Below are 9,510 nucleotides of genomic sequence, written 5' to 3' on the forward strand. Positions count from 1 at the left end.
TTAGAGGTTGGTTTCGAGGTAATCGTTTCCACCCACCAATCTCGTGACATCTATCGATGCTGTCATCATATTTCTTCCATCTCCAATATTTTATACTTTATTTACAAATTGGCAATTTCAACCCATTAATTTATAACTTAACGATTTAGTCACATTCCAAATAGATGGCAGACACACCAGAATCCCAGGCTGCATTGAGCACTTCCACCTCCACGCCCGTTGATAAGGATGGTTCTAAGAGTAAGACCCCTTACTTTGTTTTACAGTCTTTGGGTTATTATCACAACGTTTCTCTTATCAGTTTGTATCCTTCTGAACGCCACTGGCAATGTGCCAATCATCAAGAAGCGAACCTGGACCGTGGATCCCAACAAAACCGTCAGCTGGATCCAGAAATTCATCCACAAGTTCCTTAAACTTGATGCCAGCGAGCAGATTGCAAGTATTTTCCGCAGTTCCATGGGAACCCTATCTTATTTAGGATCTTGATATTGCAGTTCCTCTACGTTAATCAGACTTTCGCACCCGCCCCGGATCAGATAATCAAGAACCTGTACGAGTGCCATGGAACCAATGGCAAATTGGTGCTCTACTACTGCAAGAATCAGGCGTGGGGCTAAATCGATACGCACTCGACTTTGCTAAATCTTAAGTATTTATTCGACTACTGGGTAATTTGTATATTATTAAATGTGAATAAGCTGATGTTGCGAACTCGATTTCACACTTTATTTCCCCCAAAACGGGAGCCTAACAATGGTATTTAAAGAATATTACAAGGGGTCTAGTCTCCACGCAGGGCTTCCAGCTCGTCGGCAGCCTCTTTGGAAACCCTGTGGTACTTCGCCACCGATGGTCGGTAGTAGTAGGCCTGGTAGTCGTTGCGCTCGGACATCTTGCGACGAACTTCGTCCTCAAGGAGACTAAAAGGATATAACCGAAAATTGTTTACAATTCGATTACATTGAGATGTATCTTTCGACTTACCGAATCTGGGCTTTTTCGTTCTCCTCGTAGAGATAGTGCAGGGATTTCTCGTAATTTTGCTGCTCCGAGTTCAACATGTAGCGGGAAATGAAGCGCGAAATGGGGTGCTGCAAATTATAGAGAAGAATTGGAATGAGGAAATGTATTTCATAGATAAGAAGTTATGTTAATAACTTTAAAAATAATAATAACTAGATAATATCAAGATTAGGAATAGATAAAGCTTAGTACTAGATTGATATTTGAAATTCTATTATTTGGTTTCAAATGATGTGATACATCTTTATAAAGACCATTGTTTTAAGATTGTAGCAAGATAAGAAACAGAAGGACCAGGATCCCGTCATACCTTCTCGTACTCCCAGTGCTTGGGCACGTAACCCTCGGGAATCTCCGCCAGCTGCGCGGGTCCCACGAAGATGTTCGCATAGAGAACCAAGGCGGTCACTGGAATCACGCCGAGCATTACGTAAAAGTGCATCAGATCCTTGAACTTGTCCCACTGGAAGCGCGATGGCTTGATGGTCATGTGGTGGTGTCCATGATCACCGCTCATCTGGCGCAGCTGTTGCTGCAGGGCTAGAAATCCAGAATATTTGGTTGCGTAATGTGAAATGTGTTTACGGCGGCTTCTCCACGGAGTACTCACCATTCCGGCAGGCGGGTTCCTGCAGGACAGCCCGGAAGCTGGCGAACTTCGCCGCCGGCGACAGCAAATGGCTCCAACCAACCATTTTAAAGTAGTTTTTCGTAAATCTCACGATATTTTGGAACTGGTCGTGTCAAAGTTGCGAGCAGCACGGCGAACGGTCACACTTTGGAGGGACCGTACATGTGTTTTGATGTATCGATAACAGCAGAGATGGCAGCGTGATAAGATTTTGGTTTGAGTCTCGGACTAAAAAGTTTTTAAAAAATTAATGAAATAACGAATATGTGCGAGAGATAGACTCAAATATTTCACAAGGACTATTACGATTAACTATATATGAAATTTGTTATTTATTTAAAATACTACTGAAAACAAAACTATTTATGGTACGAAAGCAATCGTGACACGAAAAAGTTGTCTTCGTGATTTTTTGATAGTTTGGTCGATTTGTGCTTTTTGCAGCACTAATGGGCTCGCCAAACGAAAAGTTTACCACCACTAAACATCGACAAAAACAACGTCGTCTGGCTGTAAAATTAACGAAGATTTTTTCCCGTACTGATAAAAGGTACTTTCCTCGCAAATTGGGACTCACAAACCGAGTGAAAAGTTCAGGGAAATGTGAAATGGAAGTGGGGTAAAGTCAAACTATTGCAATCTGTAAACTGCGATGTTTTCTTAGAAGTGATAAAAGTCCATGGCGTAGTACACAAAAAAAAGTAAATATAATTAAGAGAAGGCAAGACACAAATGCGCAGTTTGTTTGCAATAATTCCGGTTGTGCGAAAGTTTAAAAGAAATTCAGTTTTTTGGCAAGGAAATTGTGCAATTTTTACTTAACTCCTTTGTGTGTGTATGTGCGAACAGTGGCGGGACAAAGGAGCCTACTCCCTTTTACAGTGGCGGCTGGAAGGATCAGCCTACACCTTGCCACAGAGGTGGCACAAATAGGCGGTGTACCAGTCGCTACAGTGGCGGTCAAAAGGATATGTACCCCCTGACATTTTAAAATGGGAAAACATTTTTAAAAAAATCAAAGAAAACATACAACTTGTGGAATATAGTATACCAAACTCTATGTACAGTCAGTCCACCCTTTAAATGTTGATTCTTTGTTATAGTAACTATCACCTTTTAAATTCTTACACCTGATAAGTTTCGTACCAAATGGTAGTAAAGGTATCAAATGTAACATCATAAAATTGAATTTTTATTTTTTCTGTGTTTGTATTTGAAGTCCGAAATATTTCAAATTATTAAAATAAAACACATCGTAAACCGGATACAAACTATGTATGTACGTTCCATTTACGATTGTGCCATTGTGAATCTGTGAAACTTTTTGTTGGAACTGCGTTCTGCGATAAGCAGCCTCATTTATTTCATTCTGTGTTTGTTATCTTTCAAAAAGCAATTCACTTGTCTTGGAACCACAGTCATGGCCATTTTAAATGTCACCACTGTATGCGAGCGAGGTGGGCGTGGACGTGGGAGTAGGCGTCTTTCAGGGCCAAGTTACCAAGCAAACCCCTTTGCCATTAACTTTAACCAAATCCATCGATGTGAATGAATGTGAATCAGCAATGCCATATAACCTGTACTACTTCCAATACCAAGAAAACCAAAATAACAACCAACCAAGAAAACTACATAGCTGGCTAATGACGTCATCGATAGAGTACTGGCAACTGCTGCTTTTGGCTAATTTATTCTCACATTTCAGCCGCATATATTCCACATGCCAATAATCGAGCCCCACGACTGAGCCACGTCCTGCGTCACCGCGAGAATTCCAATCACATCGAACGGACGGACAGCACCTGAAGCACTCGACATTCGTATAGTCACCAATATCAAATCACCCACCCGCGATGGACGACCATTCACGTTTCGCACCGAGATTACCAGGTAAGTCCGCCGGCCGATGGGCCAAGTCATGCTTTTTGATTCGAATATATATAGTTTTGATCTTTGGTTCCTTAACTGCTTAGCATTTTGAGCGCAACCGCAACCGCAGGCGATATGCCTTCTTTGGGCGCTGAGAAAGAATTCCCAAAACAAAGATTAAACGCAGATATTATATCAGATAGCTGTTTAAAAAATATTGTTTGATAGGTTTGTAAAGTGAATTTAAGTAAATACAATACAATACATTTAAGATAAGAACAAATCTGGTTCATAAATTATATACTAGTACCATTTATTACGTTTCCCACTTTCATGATTAGCCACAATTAACTTATTCTCAAGTAGCTTTTTGCCTTCCATCAAGATGATAGAAAAACAGGCCTTAAAAAGTTATAAAAAGAATCCCACTTAGGCCAGTTGGACTTTTTAATGCCTCTTAATCTGTGTTTCGAGTTCTGGGAGTCATTTCTTTGCGCCGCTTTGTTTTGTTTTCATTACCGTATCGTAGTTTCTTTGAGGGGAGAAGTGCCCTCGTTTGAGAACTAACAGTAATAGCCAGCAATTACGACTAATTTTGTGCCCCGCCCCCCGCCTCGCCTCGCCTCGCCTAACCACCAACCGCCCCCTATCCAAAGTCTTTGTTTTTGGTATCAAGTTGCGCTACTAACCCCATTTCAAACTGTTTAACCCAGCCTATGTGGGCAGCTCACCGTCTCTGTACATACATACAATCTTGCATTTTTAACTATCCAACGTGTTTGCTTGGTTTGTTGTGGATCCTATTTGTTTACCTACTTTTCGCTAGCTGTGTTGTTGCCAATGTTTGTTACCGAGGTTTGTGTGATCGTGTGTTTGCCCTAGCCCTAGTCCTAGCCCTAGCCCTAGCCCTACTTAGCCCTATCCTTAGCCCTAGTCCTAGTTTCCTAGCTTAGAGTTTCTCCTAATCGTCTCTGTTCTGTTCTGTTCAGTAATCGTCTGCCAATAATATCGAAACAGTAAGACTCTTGATTATCCAATCAGATGCCAACGTACTCATCAAATTAAATTTCTCTGATTCATGTCTATTCACTTACTCAAACTCAATCCGAACTAAACTTGTGTTGCCTCAGGCCGTCAAAATACTTAACTGAAAGCATTACTTGTAAGATTACGTTTTTGGAATACCAGTCCGCGCCAGGGAAACCTACGAGATTTATAAATGCCTTCCCTCTCGCACCCCAAGGTCCAGCCATCAATCCTATCGTCGATAACTCGGATGAGCCGCAGCCCAGTCTCTCCGATCTGCATGACTTTGAGCCGAAGCTAGAGTTCGACGATACCGAGCTGTTGGCCCCATCGCCCCTGGAAAGTAAGTTTTATATATACTATATATAAGATATTTTTATAGCACCAAGAAAAGAAAATCGGTGGTTCCCCTGTAATATAATATTAACTATTTAATTCTCTGATTTTTCCCCAGAAGATGTTATGGTCGGCGATTTCGTCCTGGCCGATGGTGAGTATGCAAATTCTTTCTTGTTAGTCCAAAAATAACATGTTTCGACTTTCCTAGATCCAGAACTAGAGCCCGAAGAAGATGTAAATCCTTTGGAGGACGATTTTGAGGACCAACTCAGGGAACAGTCGGAGAACTTTCAGGCGCCCAGAAACAAATGCGATTTCCTGGGTACCGACAAACAGGGTCGTCATATCTTTGGCATTTATGCATCTCGCTTTCCCGAAAAGTCCCAGCTCGAGGGTTTCGTGCGGTAAGATCTTTCTTAAACATTATACTAAACTATGCTATTAATAGTTTATTATATATTTGTTTTCATTAACCGCTTTCTTTTTCTTCCACAGTGAGATTATCAAAGAGATTGAACCATTTGTGGAGAACGACTATATACTGGTCTATTTCCACCAAGGCCTTCAAGAGGACAACAAACCATCCACTCAGTTCCTTTGGAACTCGTACAAGGAGCTTGATCGCAAGTTTCGCAAGAACCTGAAGACGCTGTATGTGGTGCATCCGACGTGGTTCATCCGGATCATCTGGAACTTCTTCAGCCCCTTCATCAGCGATAAGTTCCGCAAGAAGCTAGTCTACATCTCAAGCCTGGACGAGCTGCGCCAGGCGCTCGGCCTAAACAAGCTGAAGCTACCGGACAACATTTGCGATCTGGACGACAAACTGAACCCCAGCCGGAAGCCATCGACGCCGCCACCTAGCACCAGCATAAATGCATCCCGGCAGCAGCAGCACAAAATGGCGACGACGCATCAATTCGGGGTGCCCCTGAAATTCATCGTGGTGAACAGTCCCTGCCTGAACTCCATTCCGCCTATTGTGCGCAAGTGCGTGGACTCGCTGTCCATTACGGGTGTGATCGATACGGAGGGCATATTCCGACGATCGGGTAACCACTCGGAGATCATGGCGCTTAAGGAGCGCGTCAACCGGGGCGAAGATGTGGATCTTAAGAGCGTCAATGTCCACGTAATAGCCGGCCTGCTGAAGAGTTTCCTGCGTGATCTCGCCGAGCCGCTGCTCACGTTCGAGCTGTACGAGGATGTAACTCGATTCCTAGACTGGCCCAAGGAGGAGCGTTCGCGGAACGTGACCCAACTGATACGCGAAAAACTGCCAGAGGAGAACTATGAACTGTTCAAGTACATTGTAGAGTTCCTGGTCAGGGTGATGGACTGCGAGGACCTTAACAAAATGACCTCCTCCAACCTGGCCATCGTGTTCGGTCCCAATTTCCTGTGGTCGCGCAGCACCAGCACCTCCCTGGAGGAGATTGCCCCCATCAATGCTTTCGTCGACTTCGTGCTGCAGAACCACAAGGACATCTACTTGATCGACGTCAATCAGCGCACTGTGTCCGTCGATTAACGACTGGCCCACCCTCACAAACAAGTCCGTAATTGTAAATTGTTTGATTTTAATGTTAGTCCTAAGTGAACCGATGGTTAGCTAAAGAGAGAGCACACAAAAGGCAACAGAAACTAGAGCAGATTGCGGTTTCGTGTATAAAGTGTACTGTAATCCTAAGTTGAATTTTAAACTGTGTGTATGTGTGGAACTGCTTGTAGCCCCAACTCCACGCCAACTAATCCCCCAATCACAATTATTTAGCCCCCCACTAAGCGCTTAGTACGATTGATTTACCAAAGAAATTTGCTTATGTTCGTTCGGCGAACAGAAGAGAAATTCGATATGAGATGTTATTATTGAACTATGTATTAATTGAACGCACATTCCCCCATGACCGGAAACGAATCTTGGTTGCGCTGCTGAATGCACCTGCCACGCGAAAGTGGAGTTGTGGCGAACTCAAAAATCGTAATGTGTAGAATTTTGAATTTCCTTATAGTCATACAAACAATTTTTATAAAATAACGGTATTGTTAAAAATAAAGCAAATGTTAAAACTAAGAATTTTGATTTGAATTATTTACTTGTTCACAAATCCGTAAATAGGACTAATAACTTGATTTAATTGTAATGCAAAAGCAAAACTTTATTCATATTCATTAAACAATGCGATGAATAAGTTAAACTGATTTAATCTTTTGCAAAAAAAAATGTTTGAATGAATTTGCGGTCAGATTTATCAGAAAGTCGTGGTTAATATTAATTCATTTTAACTCATTAAATGTCGTTTCTGAAGCTAAATTAAAAAGATTGGAAGAGACATTTTGGGGACCAAACTTGCGCATAGCCGCAAGCGATTTTTTATTGATATCAAGACAAATCGGTCCAGTTTGGAATATTAAATAGTTCATTGGGGGTCACAAGGATGTGGACTTAAATGGCTTAAATGTTGATATTCTTCAGTTTGCGATTCAGATCGTTGAACTTTAAGATTTTACGCACAAAGAAGTCTCCATAGCGATGTGAAACCTTGGTGTCAGCTATATGGATCATGTCGTCGTCGATGTAGAAGTCCAACTGGAATGTTAAAGAAGGATTAGGTATCTGTCTTCATGACTTTTCTCTGTAAACCTCACCTCAGAGCCGGACTTGAATGTTCCCTCCAGGCCGCTGGGTCCCTTGCTCCACACCAGGTTGCGCATCTTGTGCTTGAAGCAAAGCAGACGGATCAGGAGCTTCGACACGTCATCGTCGCTGGCATTGGGGTCGATGAAAGAGGCCAGTTTGGTCAGGGGCAGGGTGGTGTACAGTTTCAGATACGATCGCGTCGTGGGCAGATCCTTCTGTTGGCGTACCTCATCCATGAACACCAGCAGCTGGTGTTCCATGGGGTCCTTAACGTAGTCCTCCATCGGGGCATCCGCAGCTGGAGGGCATGGGCTCACGAAGCGCGGGCAGGCGAACACAAAGAAGGACTTGAAGACCTCCAGGTCACCGCACTGCATCTTGAACATGGCGTCGTGGTAGTTCTTCTCACGCAGCACCTGCTGGATCGACTCGTCGATGCACTGGGGATGCAGAACCAGGCAGATGGCCAGTAGGTGGTACATCTGCTCCGCCTGCTTGTTGATCTGGTCGTTCTGGTACGACCGCGTGCTATACAGCTGCTTGGTGCGCTGGATGTACAGCAGGATGTCGGAGAAAGTGCGGATGGCATCAGCGTAGCGGCGCATCATCATGTAGGCAAAGCCCACGTAGTAGGACGTGGAGATCTGGCAGGCGGGGATGTGCGAGTAGGCGGACTTCTTGTGGATCTCAATGGGCTCCAGCACCTTGATGGCCTGGTAGTAGTCACCGAGCAACGAGTGCACGCGCAGCAGACCGACGAGGGAGAAGTAGCCCAGCATCTTGTAGAAGGACAGCTTGCCGAAGTCACCGGCCACGGTCTGGGGATCCACGCCCTGCGAGATGGCCTCCAGCTGCTTCTTGATGTTCGAGATGTCCACCAGGGAGTGCAGCACGTTCAGGATGCAGAGGATGCTCCACACGTTGCTGTGGTTCACGCACAGCTGCTGGATCTCGTCCTGGGACTTGTCCGTCAGGCGGGCGCTGCAAAGAGTGAAAGGTTAAACCAATTCAAAAGGAGTGAGAGTAGCTACCAACCGATACTGCGCAAAGTTCTGGAACTGATACACGAACTCATCCACCAGCTCCCACAGCCAGATGTCGGGCAACTCCAGCATCACCGGGTTCTGGGCCGAGATGATTAGGTTGAAGAAGTCGCAGTAGTTGAAGAACGAGTTGATCCTTTGCTCCAACTTGGGGCCGCCGGGAATGCGGGCATGGATGTGGCGGTAGTACAGCTCCTTGTACAGGATCAGGAAGACCTTGTCGTTGTCCACGATGGCGGCCACCTCCTGCTCCTCGGGCCAGGCCGTCTTGTCGAAGTGATGGTCGCTGATCTGCGGGAAGGTGTTCTCGTACATGTTCTGGATGTCGTACAGGTTGCCCTCCTTGATCGCCTGGCAGAAGTTGATCAGGAAGTACTTGACGTTGTCCGGCATCCGGGTGGAGAAGTAGTTCCTCTCGTACTCCATGTCCAGCTGGGGGTCACCGGTGTGGGCGAAGTCATCGTAGTACTCCTGAAATCCCAAAGAAAACCAATGAGTTTTTACATTTTACATATGTGCGGGGCACAAAAGTTGGGTTATGTTGTCGGCGGGGTCTCGGGATGGGTTTCTCGACCGCGGGCATTTTCCGGACTTCCTGCACTCACCGAATTGCTTGCGTATTCGTCTGCTCCGTACATTGTCGCTGTTTTATCTTTTCCGGTGCTACACAAAACACAAAGCCTGTCAAACGCTGAAGAAATTGACAACACGCCAACAAATTTTTGGCGAAAAGAGGGAGACAGTGTGATCGACTATCGATGGGGCTACTATCGACTATCGATGTTTTCACGACTTTGCCGATTTGAAAGATTTTGGGAGATTAAAATTTAGTCGTTTTGAAAAAAAACGGAAAAAACATTTGATATATTTGAACTTTTTGGTTTGTTTTATTCATCAAAATATTTAAAACAATATTTTTGGCAAGCAAAGGATTT

At 44.3% G+C, this 9,510-nt stretch overlaps 4 protein-coding genes across 8 annotated transcripts; 2 read left to right on the forward strand and 2 right to left on the reverse strand.

Annotated features, from left to right (window-relative positions):
* Positions 1-75: 75 nt before the first annotated feature.
* Atg12 (Autophagy-related 12) lies at positions 76-719 on the forward strand. Its single transcript, XM_017077900.4, has 3 exons — positions 76-240; positions 302-438; positions 498-719. Exons 1-3 carry the CDS (start codon positions 165-167, stop codon positions 618-620), a joined length of 336 nt encoding a protein of 111 aa, XP_016933389.1. The 5' UTR covers positions 76-164; the 3' UTR covers positions 621-719.
* ND-SGDH (NADH dehydrogenase (ubiquinone) SGDH subunit) lies at positions 708-1,809 on the reverse strand. Its single transcript, XM_017077899.4, has 4 exons — positions 1,637-1,809; positions 1,337-1,566; positions 988-1,094; positions 708-923 (listed from the first exon to the last, which is right to left on the reverse strand). Exons 1-4 carry the CDS (start codon positions 1,719-1,721, stop codon positions 785-787), a joined length of 561 nt encoding a protein of 186 aa, XP_016933388.3. The 5' UTR covers positions 1,722-1,809; the 3' UTR covers positions 708-784.
* Positions 1,810-2,069: 260 nt separating this feature from the next.
* On the forward strand, positions 2,070-6,968 carry RhoGAP68F (Rho GTPase activating protein at 68F). 5 transcript variants are annotated; one of them, XM_036814750.3, is made up of 7 exons: positions 2,070-2,207; positions 3,363-3,547; positions 4,657-4,688; positions 4,770-4,895; positions 5,007-5,042; positions 5,100-5,295; positions 5,387-6,968. In XM_036814750.3, the coding sequence occupies exons 5-7, from the start codon at positions 5,015-5,017 to the stop codon at positions 6,420-6,422; spliced, it is 1,260 nt and encodes a 419-aa protein (XP_036670645.1). In that variant the 5' UTR covers positions 2,070-2,207; positions 3,363-3,547; positions 4,657-4,688; positions 4,770-4,895; positions 5,007-5,014; the 3' UTR covers positions 6,423-6,968. The 5 variants fall into 5 exon arrangements, with proteins under 5 accessions (XP_036670645.1, XP_065720322.1, XP_016934449.1 ...); XM_065864250.2 differs by having other exon boundaries at positions 5,010-5,042; XM_017078960.4 differs by lacking the exon at positions 4,657-4,688.
* Positions 6,969-7,226: 258 nt separating this feature from the next.
* Positions 7,227-9,359, reverse strand: eIF3l (eukaryotic translation initiation factor 3 subunit l). Its single transcript, XM_017078959.4, has 4 exons — positions 9,181-9,359; positions 8,568-9,046; positions 7,541-8,513; positions 7,227-7,481 (listed from the first exon to the last, which is right to left on the reverse strand). The coding sequence occupies exons 1-4, from the start codon at positions 9,211-9,213 to the stop codon at positions 7,347-7,349; spliced, it is 1,620 nt and encodes a 539-aa protein (XP_016934448.1). The 5' UTR covers positions 9,214-9,359; the 3' UTR covers positions 7,227-7,346.
* Between the last annotated feature and the right edge of the window lie 151 nt (positions 9,360-9,510).

The sequence above is a fragment of the Drosophila suzukii genome, chromosome 3 (genome assembly GCF_043229965.1).
Source record: "Drosophila suzukii chromosome 3, CBGP_Dsuzu_IsoJpt1.0, whole genome shotgun sequence".
In the NCBI taxonomy this organism is placed as follows: Eukaryota; Metazoa; Arthropoda; class Insecta; order Diptera; family Drosophilidae; genus Drosophila; species Drosophila suzukii.

What these genes read in the sequence shown, in the direction of transcription:
- ND-SGDH (XM_017077899.4), bottom strand. Translation starts at nt 1,721, where the DNA reads ATGGTTGGTTGGAGCCATTTGCTGTCGCCGGCGGCGAAGTTCGCCAGC. An exon ending in AGCACTGGGAGTACGAGAAG is followed by an intron (nt 1,095 to 1,336) that starts GTATGACGGGAT and finishes TATAATTTGCAG; the next exon opens with CACCCCATTTCGCGCTTCAT. An exon ending in AACGAAAAAGCCCAGATTCG is followed by an intron (nt 924 to 987) that starts GTAAGTCGAAAG and finishes ATATCCTTTTAG; the next exon opens with TCTCCTTGAGGACGAAGTTC.
- Atg12 (XM_017077900.4), top strand. Translation starts at nt 165, where the DNA reads ATGGCAGACACACCAGAATCCCAGGCTGCATTGAGCACTTCCACCTCC. An exon ending in TGATAAGGATGGTTCTAAGA is followed by an intron (nt 241 to 301) that starts GTAAGACCCCTT and finishes TTCTCTTATCAG; the next exon opens with TTTGTATCCTTCTGAACGCC. An exon ending in TTGATGCCAGCGAGCAGATT is followed by an intron (nt 439 to 497) that starts GCAAGTATTTTC and finishes TTGATATTGCAG; the next exon opens with TTCCTCTACGTTAATCAGAC.
- eIF3l (XM_017078959.4), bottom strand. Translation starts at nt 9,213, where the DNA reads ATGTACGGAGCAGACGAATACGCAAGCAATTCG. An exon ending in CAGAACTTTGCGCAGTATCG is followed by an intron (nt 8,514 to 8,567) that starts GTTGGTAGCTAC and finishes CACTCTTTGCAG; the next exon opens with CGCCCGCCTGACGGACAAGT. An exon ending in CATTCAAGTCCGGCTCTGAG is followed by an intron (nt 7,482 to 7,540) that starts GTGAGGTTTACA and finishes TTAACATTCCAG; the next exon opens with TTGGACTTCTACATCGACGA.
- RhoGAP68F (XM_017078960.4), top strand. Translation starts at nt 3,511, where the DNA reads ATGGACGACCATTCACGTTTCGCACCGAGATTACCAG. An exon ending in TTTCGCACCGAGATTACCAG is followed by an intron (nt 3,548 to 4,769) that starts GTAAGTCCGCCG and finishes TCGCACCCCAAG; the next exon opens with GTCCAGCCATCAATCCTATC. An exon ending in GGCCCCATCGCCCCTGGAAA is followed by an intron (nt 4,896 to 5,006) that starts GTAAGTTTTATA and finishes ATTTTTCCCCAG; the next exon opens with AAGATGTTATGGTCGGCGAT.